The sequence below is a fragment of the Pectinophora gossypiella genome, chromosome 5 (genome assembly GCF_024362695.1).
Source record: "Pectinophora gossypiella chromosome 5, ilPecGoss1.1, whole genome shotgun sequence".
Classification (NCBI taxonomy): domain Eukaryota; kingdom Metazoa; phylum Arthropoda; class Insecta; order Lepidoptera; family Gelechiidae; genus Pectinophora; species Pectinophora gossypiella.
In genome coordinates this window covers 7,670,829-7,695,915 of record NC_065408.1, presented here as the reverse complement: position 1 = coordinate 7,695,915, position 25,087 = coordinate 7,670,829, and the positions used below count along the sequence as shown (strand labels likewise).

At 35.8% G+C, this 25,087-nt stretch overlaps 1 protein-coding gene across 5 annotated transcripts in view; it reads right to left on the bottom strand.

Moving 5' to 3' along the window:
• The window catches only part of LOC126366726 (cAMP-specific 3',5'-cyclic phosphodiesterase), a 480,018-nt gene that overhangs the window by 191,540 nt on the left and 263,391 nt on the right, over window positions 1-25,087 (bottom strand). The window contains exon 2 of one of the 5 annotated variants that reach the window (XM_050009950.1): window positions 21,284-21,597. The exons of the other annotated variants lie outside the window; for them this stretch is intronic. Within the exon in view, the coding sequence (XP_049865907.1) occupies window positions 21,284-21,438 (155 nt within the window). The 5' untranslated portion in view covers window positions 21,439-21,597. The remainder of the gene's footprint in view (window positions 1-21,283; window positions 21,598-25,087) is intronic. 5 annotated transcript variants of the gene reach the window in all.

Below are 25,087 nucleotides of genomic sequence, written 5' to 3'. Positions count from 1 at the left end.
CGAATAATGTACTTTGCATGGTGGCTTTTAGCGTAATCTTCATTTTATTTTGTATTCAAGATCTTTTTAACCAAGCAATACATTAGATGGAAGAATAATGAACCCGTTTCTAGACGTTGAGTCTAGAATGTTCTCCACAATTTTGTGCTTCTGCTGTAGTAATTTCTAAAATATTATTATTTTATCTCACTGTTTTATGAATTCGTTGACTTACGTTTAACCGAATTCCACAGGTAAATCAGTTAAAATAACTTCAAAACTGAAATAACAAAAATATAAAAAAGTACCTATTTACACTTTATCATTATTTCTCTGTATACGTTGGTACTTAATATTTTTTTCATATTTGGACGCGGAAATAATTTGTTTTGAGGAAATATTACTGTGCTACTTAAAAATATACTTAAGCAACAATTCACGCTATTTACAGACGTGGCATTGTTTTTTTTATACCACGGGAGTTAAAAGGCCACATTGAAACCACTCACCATTCTTCTAAAAAAGCAAAATTGCTATTTGACATTGTGGTCATTGCGCACTTACTTTCATATGTGCCTACCTAATACCAAACCACAGTCCAAAATATACTGTCAGTAAAAAGTTATGGCTGTATGAAGAATCGTGTTTTTTATGGGGAAATATTTTCTTAATTATTTGCTCCAAGCCCTTGATTTTTAATTTAGCCATAACTTTTTATTGGCAGCTTATTTTTTGACTGCGGTTTGGTATTTGTTACCCAGTATTTAGTGATCTATTTCAATAAATAGATATTTGGACTAAGTCCCATACAACTTTGGTCAATTTAATTTCAATACCTAATGCTTTTTACATGAATTTCTTCGATGTGGCCTCTTTAGACCCGAATATCATAAGCTTCGGTCTTTATATAAGTTTGCTTCTATTTATAGTACGGTAATTTGACGCAAAGTACCCGTGTCACATTTTTTCTCCTACTTTTTTAGTCAAAGAAAATTGTTGAGGTCACGCTCATAATATACCTTGCCTTACCTCACGTATTTTTACTAAGTATACGTATATTAGTATTCTTCATCTACTTACCCGTTCACCGCATACTGGCAATTTGTTTCTCAAGCCACTTACCTGAAACAAAAGAAGAATTATTACTAAGGAGCCGTATTACTTTAAATTACAAGTCTCGTGTATGAAATACACGTAGAATTTAGTTCGAAATATAACATTACCTAATATTTAGAGACAAAATACTTTTTTGATATTGCAAATTTGTCATCTGCTTTTTTGAAATAATATTTAGAATTATAAATTAGAATATTCGTTAAATACTTAAATGAAAATAAAAAGGTTTTCTTATATTAAGTACGCTGAAGAACAAAGGCTGTGACGTTTCCTTCTAGCCCTCAGGTAAGTAGTTTTACACTCCCTTTAGTTACTGATAAGATCCAACTTCAGAACACGCGTAAGCTATAAAGTATATTTTTGACTGAAAACGTGTAAAATATTTTTATAACACGATATTTTTATTATGAACGAAAACATGATGATGTGATATTATCATAAGCGTGTTCCCGCATAATTTGGTACCTTACAAATCGATTTGGTAGATTCTTATTACACTACCATTTTTCTCTGATGGTACACCCGGTTATACGCTCAGAGTAAGAGCATTGAAAATCACTGACCTGATTAATAATGTCGTGGGATTTAACCAAATTAAACATTCGATTCAACGCCACCTATGACATCTTATTCTTTTCTCTTTTATGTCTAATAGAAAAAGGTGATGCATTTACAAATTAGAGGTACTTACGTACAGCATAGAATAAGGAATAATATTACGTATATAAAGGCAACTCTCCATTCCCCACCAGCGGCTGAAATATGTCCCCCCCCCCCTACTGCAGTCTTAAACCGAATGGGCGTCAGACGTTACACACAGAGATGCGCGTGTACGATAACGTCAATGTGTAGTCTGCGTAAAACGATGTTTTTTGTATGAAGTGTCCGGGATGTGCCTAAAGTCCGTCCCTACCATTGTCACGTGAGGTACAGCACAATTAAGCAGCAGGATACAACAAGAAGCCAATACACGAAATACCTAAGTATTATGTTTAAGGGTATATTCAGGATGATGAAAGTGACGAAACGATGTAAATCGCATGACGAATACACAAAGAATAAAAAAGTCTCAAAGAATGTCGAATTCGCGCACTTACATTAAAAGTAGAACAGAGGGGACAGAGTCAGACGTATTTATATACAATGACCATTATGTGTTTATATATAGAAGGTGCTCTAGTGTATTGTTAGGAGATAAACGAAATTTACAGCGATCTTAGTCGAAGCATTCCTCTGAGAGTGAATGGAGCGCGACCCAAGATAAAGATAATATACGACAAAATTCCAGAATATCACATATAATAAAGTTTTGTGCGCTTTATTCACGATTTAAAAAGGGTTATAATATTTCTAAAAGGCGCTTACTTGTTCCATTAAGAAAGTTTAAAGTCAGTGGCGTGTCGAATGAAACCAAGAAAGTGACCGAAACGACGAAGAGGAAACCGCTCACCGCTCACATAAAAAGTAACTTCAGTTTAAACTTTCAAACTTATGATAAAGACAGTTGAGAAATTACCTTGAAGAAAATTAATGAGTCTACAAGAGAAAAAGCTCATAGAGTCGCATCGAAGGAAAGGTCCATTTTTGGCATTTCTGTAAAAGTACGACTAGTAGCAAGTATACGTAACTTTGTTATTTAATTTTGGTTTTCTTATTGTGGATGTCAAACAAGATAAAACGGCTGTCACAGGCGATAGTAGTTGATATTACCGCTGGTAAAGACAGAAGTTTCTATAGAGATTTTTCCGTCAAATTGTCTGCCTTAAGAAAATGTTAGTTGCAAAGCGTAGGTAGTGATAATAGGCTTATGTCCAGGTACGGCTTAGAAATTGTATTCTGTCTACTGAATACAAAGTCTTGGAGTAGAAACTGGTTTGTTATTTTATACGGGATTATTTCGAACTTTTACTGCAAAACTAAGCAATAACACGGAACTCTGGACAAGGATCTTGATAACAAAGCAAACTGCAAGAACTTTAATAACATTAAAAAATAAATTTATAAGTACTTAAAAAACTGCCTCGTGTATTAAGTTTTAATATGATTACGAAACCATTCAGAACAAATATCAGAATCCGGAAGATATAACAATTGAAATCAAGAGGTGTATTTCCGGGTATGTATGTTCAATAGGTACAAGTATGCAGTATAAATTATATCGTCTTATATCGTGTTGGTTGTGAGGTCAGTGACCAACTCATCAACCTCATTGTCAGGATTACTACTGAGCCTCGAAAAGGTCCTGACAAGGCTAAAAAACATTTAGGTATAGTAGTTAACTAGGCTACAAAATTATAAACGTTTACCAATGATTGATTGCTGTTCAAAGAAATTGGTGATTAATTTTCATGTCTGTTCCAACATTGATAATTACGTTCTTGTTCTTGCTGGCTGCCAGTAACAGAACAGAACCTATTACAGGGAGCCTGTAGTGTAATTCAATTAAACACGCGCTGAATGTGCACTAAATATTGAACTTCTGACATTCTACTCTGAATGATAGATATACCTTCGACCTAAATTCTGTTAAACTGAATACAAGCAATGATTACAGTTGTTTCCACCACACAACCTTGGTTTATGTGATGCACATTAACTTGATTTGATTCCGCGAAAAGGGAACTTGCAGGTAAGTTGTTAGCACGAAAGTTGTTTATTGCATTTCATCTGTTTCGCTGTTAAGGTTCATTCGACAACTCTAAGCTGAACTCTGGCATAGCTGATGATCGAAAATTATATAATGCTAATAGATATAAAAAAGTACGAGTCCGACTCACGCAGTGAAGGGTTCCGTAAAATCTGTGTAGATTACTAAAGAGATATACCTAAAGCAGCCTTTGCCTTTGCTGTTGAAAAAATATTCTCTCCAATGTCGGTCTCGGATTTGACCGACTTTTTTAATCTGTTAACATAGTGGGTACCACGCATTCCCAAGTAAAATAATCTTGACAGACAGACGTACGAACGGACGGGCAACAAAGTGATAAGGGTTCCGTTTTACTTTTGAGGTTTGGTACCCTAAAAATGAACAGAAAGTTGCGTATGTGCTACCAACTTCACGGTTCATTATAAAGTTGTTGGTGGTGGTCTTACAAATTAGTATGTTGACCTTTAGACTCCGATCGTGAGTATTACTTCTGCTTCCATAAACGCGATATCACAATTAACACTAAACTTTGACTGTTTCGGCATTCAATAAGAACAATAAATATCGTATAAGGTTTTTTTCGGGTCTTGACTCTATGTTAGTGTGGAAGTCAGAATCTTTAATCTTTTTTTTTTCTTTTTCTTTTTTATTTTGTTTAGAAATATTGTAATAAGATTAATTTTGACAATTTTAATGATAACATTAATCTTTAATATTATAATAAAATAGTTAATTAAGCACTAAGTAAAATAATTAATTTATTCATAAATAATAAAAAAACAGAATGTAAATCCACCACAGGCTTCGTCAGTACCAACATTCATATTAAAAAAAAAATTAAAATAAGGGATAGCATATTCAATTCATACATAATAAAATCCGCACAAGCTTCGTCAAAATACGTACAAAAACAAAACCACAATTGGCTTCGTCCAAAACTACCTACTCCAGAAAGCCACCCTGGACTGCTTCCGGCTCAAAGCACTTAAGTTAAATATTAATTGTTATAATCACGAAATCTCCAGTAACATATTTGCGAATTTATGGGTTCAAATTAATATTTATTTTATATTCGTTGCGATTTCTACGTATTTTATATTGGTACTGAACGGCCTCAGTGGTCCAGTGGTTGGTTAGGCTTACAATCCGGAGCCTCCGGGTTCGAATCCCGGTGGGGATAATCACAGAAAAACTACTTTAGGATCTCTAGTTGGTTAGGACAATATATACCGATCACTAGATTGTTCGAAAGTAAGATGATGTGTGCTTAGGAGGACTCGTTAAGCAGTCGGTCCCGGTTACTATTTAAAGAAAGAAAGACACATTTATTACTTCCGGACACCACAGACATAAACAGTCAGGTACATTACATTCAACACAGGACAGAAACCACACGGAAATCAATACACAGAGAAAAAAAAATCCAAAACAAAAAGAAAAGCAAACCAAAATCATAAAAACAATAATAATAAAAGTAAGCATCCTAAATGCAACGCATTACGTCAGCCACGTCAGAGGCCTTTGGCGGCTCAATAATAACCCTGACACCAGAATTGATGAGATCGATCATTGATCTCAGAACCCACATGAGAAAGGAGTGGTACTGACCATATTTGGTCATTTTTTAAAGAAAGTTTTCTTTCGTACAGATGGTAACAACAACTGAGCCTCATATTATGTTCGCATAAATTACATAAACAAGTTTCACCCTAGAGGCACCGTATGTTCAATTTCCGCTCAGCTCCCAGAGGTTAAACTGTACGAAAGGCCCTTTACAATCTATCCCTATATCAATCAATAGACACCTTCAGTTTCCAAGTACGAAGCGCCGGGTTTTATGAAAAGGAAACGTGTTTACTCACAAATATTAGAGAAAAATGTTTTCCCTTTACGTTTATTTGCACGTTTTTGTTTACTGAATTTGTATCAAGCTGTTTTAAAAGCGTAGATAATGTTTGGTTTGATATTACTACGTAAATCGTAATTTAAAGCAACCGACAGAAACATAATGTAAACCTATAAATGTTAAATCCCTCCTCTTGTACACTAACTCCCCTTTAATTAGACTAATTTGTAAATATATATGTAAATACAATATTAAACTGTGATAAACGTTTTGTGACGTCCTGTTTTGTCTTGTTGCAGGTTAACTCGAGGTTTAGCTCTCTACCTACAGTTTAAAATTATTCAACCTGTCAATTTTTTTCAGTTTGTTTTCTGATCACTTTGACACTGGCAGAATGGTCATATTCCTAAGCGACCCATTGCCATAACCAAAAAAAAAACATAATGTTACAATCCGACAGCATGTAATGTAGTTCCCGCTCTGCATAATGTAATATCATTCATATTAAAAGTCTATGTGGTCCTGTGTGTCGGTGCCGGCTCGACCTCCGGTACCGGACTTGCACTAATGAGTTATTAATTTATCGTACGTGCAATTTTCTCTAACAGAGTTCGCTCAACCATTGTAAACGGTGATACGGCGACCTATCACGTTGGTCAAACAGAAAACTGGGTGAGGTGTGGGTCATCATCATCAATTTAAGAGCCACGCTCTTGTCGGTGCAGCATTTTCTATTCCAGTCTATCAAAGGCCAATTCCTTGACTTCCCTATAAGACAAGAGGTTAACCTTTTCTTTAATCTGTTCCATGTAAGCTCTTCTTGGTCTTCCCCTTCCTCTCTTTCCTTCTAGCTTTCCTTCTATGATGTTTATTATGATGTGTGTTTGTTTGGTTATGAGGTGTGGGTACTTAGTTCATAATGCGATGAATGTGCCTCTGACCCCAATTGAGTATATAGTCGTGAGCTTATGTTGCGTAATATCAGTACTCCTATTTATTATATAACATACATACATGCATAAACTCACGCCTATTTCCCACCGGGGTAAGCAGAGACTATTGAATTCCATTTGTTTCGATCCTGACACATTCGCTTTTGCTTCCTCCACATTCATCAATCGCTTCATACACGCACGCCGGTTCAGGGTGGATCGTACTAAACCATTTCTAAGGATATCTCCAATTTGGTCAATGTAAGTCCTTCTAGGTCTTCCTCTGCCAGCCCAACCATTGTTTATTAAACAAGCCAAGTTTAAAACAGAAAATCTACATCTATATCTACATCGTATGCACCCTGGTGATTTAAAAATCGATCGAGCTCTGTGGTCGGCACCTGCGGGCAGGTAGGCCATCACATCACAATTTAGAATGAAAAACCTACGTGTTTTGCCAATTTTCATTTTTCTGTTTAACATTTACGATTTTATACACGAAACGCTGAGTTTTCAAGTAAATATGCTTACATTATTGTTATTTTAACAGCAACGTGATTCATTTGCATAATAAACAGAGATTGAAGTATTCTAAGAATGTTAGTCTTTGTAAGCATTGGTTTGTTTATACGTAATATATGAACGCGGAACAAGTTTCTGACTACAGAAATACTTTAATCTAATGTGAAACAAGAGTTATGAAATACCTATTGACGAGACAAGCCTGGATGAAATAACCGTACATTAACAGAACAAAAGATTCAATCCTACTGTGAATTAATAAAGCTTAATTGAAAATCGTAATTTAAAACGGTTCCGGAACGTTCAAAACTTGACAGGTGGAGTAGCTCACTCAACTGGGAAAGTAGCTGTCATATAACATTAGCGGAGCGTTTTAAGGTGAAAGCATACCTAAATTCTTCTGCATCGTACACGCTGTCACAATTTAAATTTTTCAGTTTTATGTAGAATTATAATCACTATTACAGAACAGATAATGGCCCCGATTCCTGCAGACACCGCCTAATTTTATTTTAAGTTATATCCGTCATTTTCATATCCGTCGAAAAGGAAAGGGACGGATGATTCACAGCTCCTAATTTTAGGAAGAATGAGAAAAACCCGGGCGAATCAAAAGGTACGTCGCTGGTATGCAATCCGTTTGACGTGCTGTCTACTTAACTGTGTCGGGTTATTGACGGATGTAAAATTTTTAGACGGTTGGTTTAGATTTGTGCTTAAAATTTGACGTGTGTTCCATAAATTTTATGCTTGTCCATTACCCGTCCCTTTCCTTTTCGGCGGATAAGAAAATGACAGATATAACTTAAAATAAAATTAGTTGGTATTTACAGGAATTAGCACCAATGTTACATTTTATTTTTTTAATTTTAAAATTCTGATAACGTCATCATAAGAATTGGGCGCGTAATGTCAATCGATGGCATGCAAATTTTTCAAAATAACAAAACAAACATTACAATGCGGAGTAATTTTGATCTGCTTTCAGTATTACACGTATTTTTGCAAGTATTGTTTATTGTTTCTTAGAGCTACACAATAAGGAGCCTGGACTAAAGAAAACAATGAAATAAAATGGTGCACCGGAGTTACGTCTAACTGTAACAATTACAGTTGTCAGCTATTAAATTTTATTATAAACACACGTAAGGTTATTTCTCTGTTTTTATTTTCAAATAGTTTTCTTTCAAGCCAAGAATTTCTAGTCTATTTGTTCATTATAGATAAGTAGTTAAGAGGATTTTCCGTTTCCGCTACGTTTGTCACGGTAATAGCTACTTAAGCCAAACGATTCGTCGCAGTGTCCCCGGCTATATCTGTAAGGGCAGAATGCCAGGAGTCCGACTTATCAGCGTCACCTGAAAAACTTGCGTCACGTCACAAACGCATTCCACAAATACTTCCAATGGCCAGACAAATTAAAATCTCCAGACTGATTCAGAACAGATTCGTCACGACGAATTTTTGTCTCTGTAGTTTTCTGAAATGTATTCCTATTTTTCTTCCGATTGTTGATTAGTAGTCACGACAATCTTCATCTTGGAACGTTTTCAGGATTTTGACATTTGAACGCAACCGCTATCTGTTTATTTTTCGCTCATTCCGAAGTAGACACTATAATCCTAATTGCCGAACTCAGTATGTTCTCAATAGTGCTGTTAGTACTGCACGCAAAGTTAGATGAAACGTCAAAATGCTTTCAAGGATTTCCAACTACGTTGAAAATAATTCGTAGGAGCATTTTACCGGTAAATACTAGTCAAAGCGAAAGAGGGGCTTTCAATTGAATTGAATTTCAAGTAAGACTTGTAAAGACAGGCTTTCAGGATGTATTTTAAAACCTGTACGAATGTTGATTAATAGTGAGCTGTGTTGCTGAGCCGTTCTTTATGAAATTCTTTATCTATATTTTTGCAAAATCCGTTTAATGAACGAGGGAGAGAAAAGCGTGCACTTCAGTATGAAAATAAAGACATATTCATTCCTCTTTCGTTGGAGCCGAGCTTCAGATATGAATGAGTAAAAGTCTCCTCATTCAAGTTTTTCTTTACACGGTCTTATGTCATCTGGTATTTAGGCATTTTGGTAAACCGAACCTTGGAATCTCTTGGATCCCCTCTGTAAGTCTCTAAAAATTTAATGCGCTTCTTCGCAACTATTAAATACATAATTATTATATTGTAGAAAGAAAGCTGTAATAGATATACGGGTACCAATTCAAACTCAAACTAATGTTTCTTCCACCTATTCACTCAACCATTTTATTGGGTTATATCTCACCTTCACTCCTACTTATATCTTCTATCTCATCTCCGCTTCAACCAGGCGGTTTTTAGAGCAACGTCCGTTTTATAAGTCCGCGCTGCGATGGATAACTACCCCCAGTTATATTTAATGCGCTAAGGATTTGGCCGTAATAACTTAGGATTTTGCTTCCATCAAATCTGGATTTCCTTCCTTTATAACAATTTTACCTTGCGATGTAACAGATGTTGTATAGTGGTTATTTAAAAGTTTCTAGTTAGATTATATCAGATTATATCAACTTTTTTCCTACGTACTACAACACTAAATATTTATTACCTAATGTAGCTCGGTTATAGACTGATGGGATTTCAATACAACGTTAGTAATAGTTTGTGGTCGACATCCCACCTCTGGATTAATGGAGTAACGCTTACAAACTAGAAACTTGATACGTTTCGACTATTTAGATTACGGTGAGTGCTGTACGGAAGCCTTGGAAGCAAATTCATGTACAAACTATTCCAACTTATGTCGTTAGATACAGGAATTGCTGCGAGTTTGAGGTGCATAATGAATTTTGGAAAACTACTCAGACCCACTAGCTAGCAACGTATATTATACCGAATTAATATTGCACATTTAATAACCATGCATTAACCAAAACACGCAAAATAATGATGCAACAGAAGGCTATAATTATAATATAACTGTTTGCAAGCATTATTATTTTATAGAGTCCAATTATTGAGAAAACAATGCAATGTTCGTTCGCTATTAACATCAAAAACAAAAGCAATATAACAAGTTCAATTTGCCGTTGTGATCTTTGTTTAATTGTTTGCTGGTTTGAAAAAAAAACAGGTGAATTTAATACAAGAAGTTGGCAAAAAAATTTCATGTGTTCGAAAAGCAACAATATATGATGCATGTAAATTGTGAAGCGGTCAGGTACGCAGGATGTATATTATTAAGGTGCGCAGACGTTCGCGCAAAACGTAGGCGCACACACTCGTCTTACCCCTCCTTGCTTCAGTGGAACGGAAAACGCATGTAAATTCTACCACTTTTATGCGAAAGAAGAAAGGTTGTGGAATTTACTTCATCCCCTTTTAAAGAGACAGACGCAACAACGCAAATACTTTGTGTACACAGGAAACTCAGACTTTATTTACATTTGTACATTTTCTTGACTTCCAACACATAAAAATCGGCCATAGTAAAAGCAAATATGGACATCTTGACTTTTATTTTGGTATCGATTTACGTTAAAACTAGAATAGATGTAATAGAAAAATGTCGTAATATGTCGCATGAGTTTTCAATACTGTCGATTTTTATGCTTCAGTGGTTTAGCTAAAAATAGGTGGACTTAGATCCTTTATACGCTACCCGCACTAACTTACTACCCGTCGGCCATTTTTTACAACAGCAATTTAGTGTGTAATGGGTAGAAAAAGTAAACATCTGCTTCAACAAACCTTTTCCAATGAAAAGGCAAGAATACATAAAAAAAGGTTGCAAAAATTCTGTTTTTAGAAATAGAAAGGTTAATCCTGAATATAACACATATAGAATCACACATTTAATATGCACACACACACACATTTTTTTTTATTTGTTTTTATATTTACTTAAAATAATTTTCAACGAAATAAGAGGGACGAACAACTAGGGGACCCGTGGTAGCCCAGTTGGTAGAACGCTTACCCCTTACTTTGAGGTCGCAGGTTCGAATCTAACACAGGCCTAAACTATGATTGTCGAATTTGTTTTCGAATTCACGTTTGGATCATAAATGATTATCACGTGCTCAGCGATGAAGAAAAACATCGTGAGGAAACCCACATTCCCGAGAAATGCATTTTCGGAGGTATGTGACGTATCCTGTATTGAACTGGTTTTCCCTTTGCGGGTTGTAAGGCAAGACAGGCAGTCGCTTCTGTAAATAACCGGACCTGTCCAATTTTCAGGTTAAGTAAGCTTACCCTGAGAAAGACAGGATAATGCTGGGGAGATGATGAAAAGTGACGAACATGTAATATTGTAGTACAGATACAGAGAAAGTGTTTTCAGCCCCCGCTGCCTGGGTTACGATATCTATTTAGGCGCGACGAATATCGCCTGCTACGAGTAATAGACGTAGCAGACGTTGTCTACGTAGCTAAACGCTGGGTGTCTATTTACCGAGTTTGTTGAGTCGTGTGCGATGCGTAAACAATGCTCGGTTAAAGCGTGTTTCACGTACCGCAAGCATACACTGATTTCCATACAAGTTTAGTGAAGGATCAATATTAATGGGCGGTGTAGGCTGATCGCTTGTTAAATTGTTTCCTACCACTGCATGGTTTATCGTTATCAGAACCGTCTTAGGTTGAAACTACAACTGAACCGCATCGTATTAGCTAACAGTTTTATTTGGAATTAAATCACTTAATAAGAACTGATAAGGACGATTTTTCTGTTGTTAATTTTAAAATTTCTGTAAACGTCATCAGAAGAATACATCGCGTAATGACACTGGCTTTAAAATAACAAAACAAAATCGATCTTACCTATCGATACTTTAATCTTTTTCTATAGTGAGGGTTGTGAGGTGAATTACCAACCTCAGCAACCCTGGTGTTAGGGTTATTATTGAGCCGCCAAAGGTCCCTCACATGGTTCATGTAACGACTACTTCCTTACATCAGTAAGTAGTAACCGGGACCAACGGCTTAACGTGCCTTCCGAAGCACGGATCATCTTACTTTTTGAACAATCAGGTGATCAGCCTGTATTGTCCTAACCAAACTAGGGATCACAAAGTGATTTTTGTGATTAGTCCTCATCGGGATTCGAACCCGGAACCTTCGGATCGTGAGCACAAATCTCTACCACTGGACCACGGAGGCCGTAATGACACTGGCTTTGAATTAACAAAACAAAATCGATCTTATCTATACTGTAATAGTGATGTGGGATAGGGCATGAGGAAACGATTATTATTTCTTTATCTTTGTTTATTATAAACGTTTTATGATTTTCTACGTATTCCTCTTTAAAAACAACCGTCCGCCTTTTTCCTGTCATTCCACAATTCTCTCTTCTCTCTCGCTCACTCCTCGCTCTCTCTTTCACACACCTTTACGTTACGTTTCATTCAACCTACCATTCCTACAGTGATATAATTCTTTACAATTCAGTTTTGTATAGAATTATATCACTATTAAACAGTTTAACTCTGACAGCGCGTACGATGCGGAATAATCCTATTTTGCTTACTTTAGGTCTTCAAATTAACATGGCAAATTAAAATTACTATTCCTACGTAGTAGATATGAGTCAGTATATGTATGTTCGTAGAATAATAACATTTACTGCAGGTTACATAATACATTATTAGCAAAGCTAACACATAGTCGGTTACTACAGTAACATGTGCATGTCAATTGAGGTCAATATGCAAAGCTGATTCATTTAATCACGGATTTAGCTACAAGTTGTACTTGGTATTATTGGATATCGATTTTGCCAGTAATTGTTTATGATTATAGAGCTGAAAATGTATGTTGCCTACAGGCGTCGCCGCTTTATTGAACTAAGGGTGTATGTAATGTGAATTTTGTGACCGAAATGTGTTGGATTACAATATGAAGCTAGAGAGGTACTTAATGCCGTAAACAAAGAAAAGTGCCTAATTTATTTGAAATTATAGAATGTTTCAAAACGACTAGCTTTTGCCCGCGGCTTCACTCGCGTTAAATACGATTCACCTTTTCTAAAGCATCACCTTCAAAACAGCGAAACGTCCCATATATTTCACCCCACTCATTGAAGGCTGAGGGCAGATTTAAAAAAAAAATACGCTCGATTTTATTGTGAGTCACAACAGTCCGCGTACCAATTTTTAGCTTTCTACCATGAAAATAGCCGAATGCTCCATACAAACTTCCACCCCCCCATTTTAGGGAAGTGGAGGGTTAGAAAGAGACAAAAAGCGGCATATTATGTCACTTTCCATCTCCTCAACTATTTCCAATTAAAAAATGGCGTCAATTTGTCGCTCCGTTTTGCCGTGAAAGACGGACAAACAAACAGACACACACACGCTTTCCCATTTATAATATTAGTATGGATTAATTTATGTGCATGGAAAAAACAATACGAAGGACATATCTTTACATGGGTAAATCAAACAGCTGCTATAAATTGAACTTTAATCCTTCCCTCGCAACACAAAAAAGATAAACCAATATACCTCAATTATAATAAGATAATAGACGAGCTCGGTGGCGCAGCGGTAAACGCGCTCGGTCTGCGATTGTTGAAGTTAAGCAACTTTCGCAAAGGCCGGTCATAGGATGGGTGACCACAAAAAAAAGTTTTCATCTCGAGCTTCTCCGTGCTTCGGAAGGCACGTTAAGCCGTTGGTCCCGGCTGCATTAGCAGTCGTTAATAACCATCAATCCGCACTGGGCCCGCGTGATGGTTTAAGGCCCGATCTCCCTATCCATCCATAGGGAAGGCCCGTGCCCCAGCAGTGGGGACGTTAATGGGCTGATGACGACGACGATGACGACGGATTACTTTATGTGCATGGAAAAAACAATACGAAGGACATATCTTTACATGGGTAAATCAAACAGCTGCTATAAATTGAACTTTGATCCTTCCCTCGCAACACAAAAAAGATAAACCTTTAAATAAACCGTAAAAGAGAAACATAAATAAATCCGTCGTTACCAGCGCACGCTGCGCTCTAAAAACCTTTTAATCCTTTTCACCTGATACACAAAAGGGCCATCAACTGCGCTCATTAGATTGACGAGGGTGGATACAATAACTAGGACATAGCAAAAGGTGTGATAGGAATACAGTTGTTACTAAATGTATATCTTCACACTTGTCTCTAAAGGTCGGTAAAGGTTTCTGTTCATTGAAAGGTTAAGTCTTGTTGGTAGATTCTAATTAAGAGGGTTGCATTGCAAGGTTAGTAATTTCAGAATTAGTTTTATTGCCATACATACATGTATATTTACCCGAGAAATATGTTTATAGGCTAATTTCCAACTAGTCAAAACAGTTAGTTTTTACTAAACGTCAAAACACGAAATTACAATGGAATTTGCATGAAAAGGCACACTGTGACGTCATAGAAAAAGTGGTAAATGTCGGACTTATTAAATAAGTATAAATATTACTTACTAAATATTAAATAAGTTATATAGAAAAAAGAAGTTATCGTTGGTTTTAGACCTGGCTTTATTTAGTAATCAGACTTTTATAATTTATCTTGAACCTAGTACACGTCCCAATTGGGCTCGTTTTTCCCTCCGAATCGGAAAGTCGGGCAGTTGCTTGTGTAAAATACCGGACCTGCCAAACTTTAAGGTTACGTGAGATAATTATGTCGTTCATACATGATTTGTATAATTTTTAGTCTAAATTAGTCTTGTTCTAGTAAACACTTTTACTAACTGCTAGTAAGAAAAATATATCCTAAAGCTATATATATTATAATTATACATTGTAGTTATGTGACTCACAGCCAGTGGTATCTCAAGGTTATAGTAATGCTAAATCAATATCTAATCCTGTAAAAGATATCCGTCATTTTCGGGTGTAATTCATAGAACATTATTACGACATCATCTGACCGTATTGGTTTTCCGTTCCACTGAAGCAAGAAGGGGTTAGAGGAGTGTGTGCGCCTGCGTTTTGCGCGAACGTCTGCGCACCTTAATATATCATGCGTACCTGACCGCTTCCGATCACCCACATTACGACATGCATTTATAACAAATAGTACTGTTAGATAGAAAAATCGATTCAGTGTGCTAATGATGGTCAGAACACTGCACTGGCTTCGGCACTTTGACAGATGTAATATATTCTTTGCCGCGTATTGAAGCTATCGTAAAATGTTATATTGAAATACCTACCTAGACCTAGATATATTAAAATATAATCACAATTGTATTAACCTATAAACTTTATTTATTTACTTAATCCAGTTCCAAACGATTAATTCTCCAGCTTTATTCATGTACGGTCACGAGTACTAATATGTATACACTTTGAAACCATGTCATATTAACTTTTTTGACAAATGAAACCGTAAGTCTCATTAAATGTCAAATATGATAGTGCGACAGGGTTCTAAAGTGGGTACATGATATTTCTCATGACTGTACATAAAGCAAACATTTAATACTTAACATAAATGTAAGCGTTTATGGAATATTTTACATCCAGAGGAATTGGAAATGTTCCTGGAACGGAGTCTATTTTGGTTTTGTAAAGCTTTATTTATGCTAATGGGCTTGGGTAAAATTACTAATGAATATGAAAGTGTAATACGGAAGTGTAGTATTCGTAATCGTAACCTTTACACCAGTTTCATATTACCATACATTCCTAACTACACACGTAACGCGAGAGCATCCTCATGTCATTGTTTGAAACAGTTACAGACGGTTCTGCGTTGTACGGTCACGAGTACTAATATGTATACACTTTGAAACCATGTCACATTAAGTTTTTTGACAAATTAAACCGTAAGTCTCATTAAATTTCAAATATGATAGTGCGACAGGGTTCTAAAGTGGTTACATAATATTGCTCATGACTGTACTCCGCCCGCCCCAACATGTCATAAAACTATAATAGTAACTGACTTACAATAATTTACATTAAATGATTATATTGAATATTTTATATTGCGTATATCTTATAATGACGATCCAAACAAGTCATTACATATTTAATTTGTTTCAGTAAACGCTTCATATGTCAAAAATACAATTTCTTTTTTGCCCTGATAATTTCTCATTTCTACGCCTGGATTATCTCCGGCTTTTCCAAGCCGAGTTCAATTTACGGCAAACGACTAAGAGGTTTTCCCATGACTTTTGCGAAGGGGAAATAAAAATAATTTCTTGGAACCGGAACCCTCGAGGTGCATACTGAATGGAAATACTTAAATCGTATTTTTTATGTAATTATGAGCATGTGCAAGTTAAGGTCTATTACTTCTTGAAGTGAAATATGACTTATTTGATCTACATACATCTATCTTGTAAAGATCTGTACACAGCGAGGGAAAAAACAACCTAAACACAACCTTCGTAGAAAATTAAGATCATGAGTTACAATATTTCTTTTTTCTCTAAACTGTTGAATCAACTTTGCAGCACACTAAAGTTTACTACAGTTACAGTAACATTTGGTTCATAGCATTTAGTAAGGGTTGGAATCTCCTTTTAAGCAGGCATATTATGTATTGGGAGACTCCGCTCTACTGTAACAATTTTGTATTTGTACCTATCACAGAATGAATCAACATTAGTACCATATTTGGCAAGTGAATCGAAAACAATTGTACCGGCAATTATAACTTTTGCAAATATAACACGTTCTAAAACGGAACATTTGATTGTAATAGCGCAGTTGTCACTTGCTTGTACAATTATGTACACTCTGGTTGGGCCAATGTGGCTTAATTTTGGGACGCGCCGCGTTATTGATGTTTTGTGTCAGTTTAACGTCATTCGTCGTCACGTAATATTGGATCTATAATTGTGTAACAGTTGTATGGCGTGCATTGAAATAAGTTATAAAGATGAAGATATTTTGATTACCGAAGCCGAATGCTTAGTCATCAAGGAAGATCTTGGAGAAGACCTGATGGAGAAAGAAGAGTTCCACAAAACATAGACTACTTAAAAAACGGGGACAAATTAACAACATTTCTAAGACATAACATACATAATGAGGATAAACACTCAAAACCCACGCTAAGGTTGCCTGGCAGAAATTGCTGTTTAGCAATAAGGCCACCTATTGTGCTTATGTTTTATTCGTATGTTTATGTCCTTTGTATATGTTGTTGTGCAATAAAGTATTATTGATTGATTGATTGAAACGCTCAATGTAGGCGGCAGCATGGTTGAGTGTTCCTAAATTTTGACAGTTACCCATACAGTCCAGTGAAATACGTAATAAATTACTATAAAATGTGGAGCAATTTTTAGTGTATCCTGTCCGAAGGATAAGTTAGGAATAAGAAAAGCAGCCAGTTGGAAAAAGCAGTTTATTTAGATTGAAAATAAGTATTTCTAAGTTTTCTTCTCACCGATCTTTAGGTAATAAATATAAGATTATGATTTTGCACAAAGCGTTATATTGTAAAAATATAACCAAGACAATATGTTTGTTTACTCACGTAGTATGGGGAACTGTCAAAATTCAAGAACACTCAACAGTAGCGACACGTGGGAGAAATAGGAGTTTTATACCCCATTATGTCACTATGACAACACAAGTCACTCTTACAAGGAAATATTATTACTGGTGGTGCAGCTAGCCAACAACTAGAAGAGGAAGAAAGTGCTTGTAAGTTTTAGATACTTAGCAATATTTCATAGAAAATTTTATTTAAGGTTTTATAATCGTTCTTTAATATTATTTAAGCAAAAAATCAGCAGTATTCGTAATAGAATTTCGGCAAGTACCTACCTACGTAAGGGGCGGACCATAAGTAATTTTCCATAACCCAGTTACAGACATATTTTGGGTAATAAATAATATCCACGTAAGACTTGACCTAATTTATAGTGGTTATTTAAGTTACTCCCGTAAATAACACTCCTGCTTTGAACTTGCTGTGCCAAAGTTCGTCTTCAGTTACGAAGACTCTCAAAGTAGCTTTAAGTCATTAAGCTACTATCAAGGAAAGGATGAAACCCTTAAATCATTTTGATGTTAATACTTTACCCACAAAATTGAATAATTGAAAAAGACAACGGAAAATACATTTTATTTTAAATTTAATCGAACAGCAAACGCGGCGGAAGCAGTAAAAATTAATATTCAACGGGTCTTTAGATAAAGTCTGCAATAAAATGGAAGACAGTAAAAAAATGCTTGCAGCTTTGGTCTTGCAGTCGTAAAAGCAGTCCTGATATTATGATTTCCAACGCTTTTATCTTGCGATTCATTTGACATTATGTTTAAATTAAATTTTGATGTCATCTTTCATATTTGTACTAGTCTATCATCGCTTTCGACCGGGGAACTTTGTATAACCCTTTTCATATTTTCTCGCCGTTTAAACTTTCCCTGGACTATGACAAACATCAGCCAAATCAGCTCAGCCGTTCTCTAGTTTTAAGGGCGGGTGGTTACTATGGTTACACTCCACGAATTCGCTCGAGATCGTGGTTACCATGGTTACGACCCGCCGATTTGGTATTAGACTACACGATCTGATCGGGAAACGGGAGTTGGTGGGTAATAATCATGGCAACCACCGTGACCTTGACGCATCTAGCCTGTCGGACAGGTAGATGTAATAAGCCCTTTAGCGAGATTAATGAACAGGAATTAATAAGAAGAAGAATAAGATGACCAACGTAGGTATTCCATACTGATAGAAGTATGAATTGCATCCTAGCAACTTTTATCTCTTCCCACCGTGATAGGAATTAATTGTTCCTAGAAAATATTACTTTCAAGAGCGTGCCAATCAACACACGTCTTTCTAAATAAAGATTGTACAGTCTGGCGTTGTAGGTATGGTTGTGTATTAGCATAAAATACAATTTACTTTGAATTGCTTTCTTTGAATTGGTAAGAAAATACTCGCTTTGCTGTTATAATTCACATAATGTAAGTATAGAAATAATAAAAAACTTTCAAAGAAGGGAAAATAGATAACGTTTAGGTATAAGTATTCTAAATTCGACGAACTTTTTTTCTCAATAACATCAATCGATCTAATTTATGTTTTAGAAGTATGTTTTTATTGGCAGAGTCAGGTCGGAACAAGATGGACTATTCATAATATGGACGATGAGCAGGTAATATTTTACCATAATTACCTAGCGTATCTATATTAACGACTTCGATACCAATTGTTGCCGTAAGTTATTTCCTGGCGAATTGTCTCTCTGCTCAAAGCGAAAGTGACTTATATATCAATGTACCTTTAACAGAGCGTTTTCATTCTCGCAGTAATGTGAGGGCGGTAAAGATACAGCGTAGCATCTCGTACGTACACGTTTAGTTACATTGCACCAATTAACTAAGGAGAAGCTTGGCTGCGTCCATGCTGGACATAATACTTACAATAAAATATAGTTTAGCCAGAAACTATATTTTATTGTAAGTACTATGTCCAGCAGTAGGAACTGCTGAGCAAACGCCCTCCCTTCACCTTTCCATTTTGGCGGTCCTTTACGTAATCCAGCCTCTGACAAACACACGGTTAATGAAGTAATAAAAAATCGTACTCTAGAATTCCGTGTTGTCGCTTCGATTACAAACGTTTTAAATTGTCTTGTTATTAATTGTAGCACATTCATAAAGCCACGCCCGTGTCCTAAAAGTCATGGCGAAGCGCGCGCACCTGTAGATACACGCGCTTCTGACATTTATCCTATTTGTTTTGTACGTTGTATATTCATGTGTATCTCCTTTTGTAAGGCGCATCTTGGAAAATCTGCTAAATCTACTCACGCGGACTGGTCCAACCTTTTACTGCGATTGCAAGTCAAAGTTTCAAAGGGTGCTTTCAAGAAACTTCACATTATTTATGTACCGTAGTTTGTCTAACTCTACTACAGTCGGTGACAAGAAATTATGCATTTCGTGTTGAGACGAATAAAAACTAGAAAACAAGTATTATGCAATCATCATCTTCCTAGTTATCCCGTTATCCCGTTTTTCACGGGATCCGCTTACCTAACCTGAAGATTTGACAGGTCCGGTTTTTTACAGAAGCAACTGCCTGTTTGACCTTTCAACCCGCGAATAAAGGTCACATAGGTACCTCAGAAATACATTTCTCGGGAATGTGGGTTTCCTCACGACGTTTTCCTTCACCAAAACAAGTATTTTAGTGCAGATGCTTAGTGAGGTGACCTATTAGTCTCGGCAGATGAAAAGAAGAATTAAACCGCAAAACTAGAAGAGATTAACTTTACTGATTTCGCTTTATGCGTGTAGTACGTACTTTATCTAAAGTTATATAGGTAGGTAAATCTGGGAAAACATCACAAAGATATTTTTTTTATAATACTAACAAAACCTGATGATTAAGTTGTAATTACTTCATGAGCAAATTCTCTTCACAAAAATACCGGACCAAAGTCGGTACGATCATCTCCTAAAAAAATAATTTATTTTTAAATTAAAACAGCGCAATTTGGCAACGGACTGTGTTCCTTAATTCCTCTGAAACATCGCGTTTCTTCCGAGCAGAGGAAATTATTGAATTAAACTCAGCAAGTTAAACTTGTCTTTTATTTTCGTTGTGTCTTTACAGTAAACATTTTCTTGCCTTATAACACGAAATTCAGTCTAGAAACAATGTTTTATATTTATTTTCTTGTTACCTATCTATAAAACCGTGGGGTTTTCCTTCAGAATATCGAAGAAATAACGTTTCGACAATCTATTAATTACTTAGGAGGAATACAAACATCGTTTTTACTGATATTAACAAGGTCCGTTAAAAAATATTGGATTTTTTTATACATTGCAGTGGTTTCAGATATTGGCTTGTGTGGTGCTATCAAGGATAGTGGGCTAATTGGCAATTAAGGTAGTCGAACAGCCTGCAGATAAGGTGGAGCACTTTCATTTTATAACTGAATAGACCTCGATCGTATCAGATGCCCTGGAGCTACAGAGAATTTCTTATATTATTTTCTTTGCTGTGCGCCGCGCCAGCGTTGAAGAAAGTATAAGAAACTTGACTTCTCCGCCAAATCCGATACAAATGATAATATCAATTAATAATTAGGTAAGTAGCTACGTACCTACCTTATTAATATTAAGTAAGTACCTAGCTAAATAATTTTATTAATGCCCGTGTATTTTTTTCGCAAAACTTGTCTGTAAAGGTTCCTTTGATAACGTGTAAGGTTGATTATTGTATTTGAATGAAATCAAGGAAAATCTTCGGAAAAGCAGTCACGAATACCGCTATCTAGCGGGGAAAGCTTGACTCACCTGGTCTCCGATCCTACTACAGTCCACCCCCGCCTGCGGCGCACGGCTCTAGTTTCAGCTGTAACCACGCGGTCCCGCACTCGCCGGTACCGACTGGCGCTAGCAGACACCTGGGCGGTGGCGCCCTCTTCACTCGCCTCGGCGATTGGCAACATCTCCACAGATCCTCTTCGACGAAAAACTTCTTTAAACAGCTACTAGATGGCGCGTGTAACCTTTATGTTCACTACAAGCAGCGCTTCAGCTGTTTCATTACATTTTTACGCGTGTTTTCACTCCATTTCAAGTGTAGTAATTTTAGGAATATTTTTCGTCTTTGGCAAAGCAACAAATACACCAATAATCAACATTATTTATTACCTACGGAATATAACTTATAAATAAGGAATATCTAACAAAATGAAGAAATTACCTACCTGCTTAAACAGAAAACGAAAATTGCTTTAAACTCGATTAGAAAGTCTATCAAATTAGAAGTCTAGACCAGTAGGGATTTCCTTTGTAACGCTTTTTTTCGGTAATTACCTACCTAAGTATTTAGCGACGACAAATAAATTAAACTAAAATTAAGGACGCTTTAGAATACTTTAGATTAACTTTTGAAAATAGAATAAATACAAATTAAAATTAATTTCCATTTTGACGGCTCGTGTTATCTATAGTATTCCCTGATGGTCAGAAAACTCTATAGACGTCGGATGAATATGAAACACCGGAATTTCGGTCCATGAAAGCCCGGATTTTTTTTCGACGAACAGCGAGACAGGTCGGATTACTTTACATATGCATTGTGTATGATAATAGCAATGGACCCGAAAGTGCAGATTTTTCGTCCGGAATTCCTGTGACGTACAGAGTCGAACCCTTAGGGACTACGTTATCTTAACGGGTCATTGAAACTGAAGGGCTTTTTACACAATACGGCTCAATTCATCTTATTTTACTACATTTTTTTTTTGTTTATAACACTTCATAAATTACACATAGATTGTTTTACAAACATCGCTAAACCTAAACAGGTTTGTCTCGATGCCTTCTTCTTCGGCATTCGCCACGCTTTCACATTATTACATTTAAAGAACTACACATGTAGAGCAATTGGAAGTGGAATAAACATTTTCATTTAAATCTATATACTTACTATTGGAAGTATAAAAAGAAGTAATCTCGAGAACCATTGAAATGGTTCGTATAAGATACAATTTAAACCATCTGAAACCGTGCGTAACATTAAGTCAAGAGAAATAAAATTAATTGTTCTATACGTATATATGGAAGATAAAATTGGCCTAATAAGATAATGTACAGCTGAGCATATCACACCAAGTACCTAAATTAGTGAAAACGCGTTTATGAAAATATATATAATTAAAAGGAAAATTAACCTTAAACCTAAACCCTTATTACATGATAGAGTAAACTATGCGATCCAGATTCAAATTCAAAAATATCTCTATTCAATAGGTAACATAGTTACACTTCGTATCCTTATTATTTATGTAAGGAACGTCTCGTCCACCTAAAATTACTGCGGCTTTTCACAACCTGTACAGCCGGAGAAAAGAAGCTGCAAGAAAAACTTAGGCACAGGGCACTAGACGTTCTTTTTAATTTAAAAATAAAACATAAAATATTATACAATTTAGTAATTTGGCTGCCTAATATTTTCACTAACATTATGATAACCGAATTTATAAAGTTTCTGTTTAACTACTGTCTTAATACTGTTCAAAGGTTATCTCTACATATAAATGTTTCAAGTAGATAAAAGACGTCAACGTTTGTCTAACTCTATTTTGTGCCTAACAGACTCACGCTATTATTCTATTTGAGATCACTGGCGACACAAAATCAAATCATACTAGAGAGTAAGTAAAGCAAGACATGTTTGAAATATCACAAAAGACCCTAAGACCAAAGAGATATAAGTTATTTCAAAATAATATGAATTATAAAAGTGTGGTGTGCTGCCGCAGGATCTAACCAAATAAGGCCCAAAATAGGAAGCGACACTGGTCGCTTACCTAAAATGACACCTATACACCACAAGAAGTGCTTATTATCCAAGGGTGATAGATTGCGCGCAAAAGGGAAGAAAAAAAATAAAAATATAAATAAAAGTGTGAAAAGATTGTATTGCATCCACAGATATTAAAATGTACCTAACAAATATATAGAGTTCCAGTTGAAGTTGGAAGCTGGTAAATTACTAAACCGCTATGTGTGCTTGCTAGCCGCCAGGTGAATTGCTCCAAGTCCCGGGAATGTTCGCCAGATATTCCAGAAGCGTGCCCACTCACCGGGTTCCAGAACAAAACAAACTTACTAAGAAACAAGTGAAACCACTTAAATTGTTATGTCACTTCGGTCTATTTCAGATTAACCTAAATCTAAACTAACCTAATAACTTAATGGAATATAAATGTCGACTTTTTGCACCGTCTATTTATCACCTAAAGCTGAACTGTAGAGATATTTGCATGAGATTTGTATAAATTGAAATATAATTTGTTATACACAAAGGGTAGGTAAGTTAAGGGTGAAGTAATCTGTATTTGTTTTATTTAACAGGCGGCCGGTAGGCGAGGGAATTCCCAAATCGTATTATTGTTGACATGGAGACAAAACGGGTCATTTCGAGATAGATGACTGCTTTTGTTCGAAATTGTGTCACCAACTATATACAGTATAAAATATTGGTGCTTCAAAATTTTCGCTACATAAATAATGACCATTTATTGTGCGCGTGGAATCTACATAATTTATAGTGGAATCTTGTAATAAAGCGTTACTTTTTCCTTATCGGTATTCAAGATACGCTGTTGAATTAATTCTTATGTCATTTTAAATAGTTTTCTTCTGAAGAGTAGACGAGTAACCGGATTATGGCTTTCAACTTCTTTGGGTTCAAGTGTAGCGTGTGTGTCTTGATCTCTCGTTTTTTTTTTTCATGTAATTTTTTGATCTGCACACGCTAACAGGAAAAGTATTGAGTGCTTTTTTGGTTCCTAGTCATAAATAGGTAAACATATATTTGTATTATTTGCAAGTATTTTACGAGCAAGAAGTGAGAAGTGAATGTGTGTGTTTGTGAGAAGGTGCAGGTCATGTCGTATCAGGAGGTGAAGGTTTTGGCGGGAAGAAGAGGGGAATGGCGATTACTCCACCGACAAGAGCGCAGCTCTTTAATAGAGTGTGTGTGAGAGAGAGAGAGAGAGAGAGAGAGAGAGAGAGATTGTAACAAATTACAAATGAATTACTTAAAGGTTTTTCAAAAATAATTACATGGGTAAAGTTTGCCAATCTTATTTGAAATCCTGCGTAGCAGAAAAAGCTCGGACGCATTAATCATCGCAAGGAGGTTTGACTGTACTAGATAAATAAATACAATGGAATCATAAATTTTGATACAAAATTAATCATTTAAATTTATTTCGAAACAATCCATTTTCACAGTTGGATACTTTGGATAGTCATTACAATCCAGGGATATCATAAATATACAAATAGTTTTTATAAGTGATTGATTACATCATGTCATTGGCGACCCTTCTATAGATTAATTATCAATATAAATTAGCTATTTCGAAGTAAGATGAACCGTGCTTCAGAAGGCACGTTAAGCCGTTGGTCCTGGTAATTACTTACTGATGTAAGTATGTAGTCGTTACATGAGTTCCGGCTAAGTCGTTAATGCCATCTGCGGCAAATCTACAATAAGTCACATCAAAAAAAAGTTACTTGAGTCAGGGGTCCTTGTCGGCTCAATAATTACCCTGACACCAGGGTCGATGAGGTTGATAT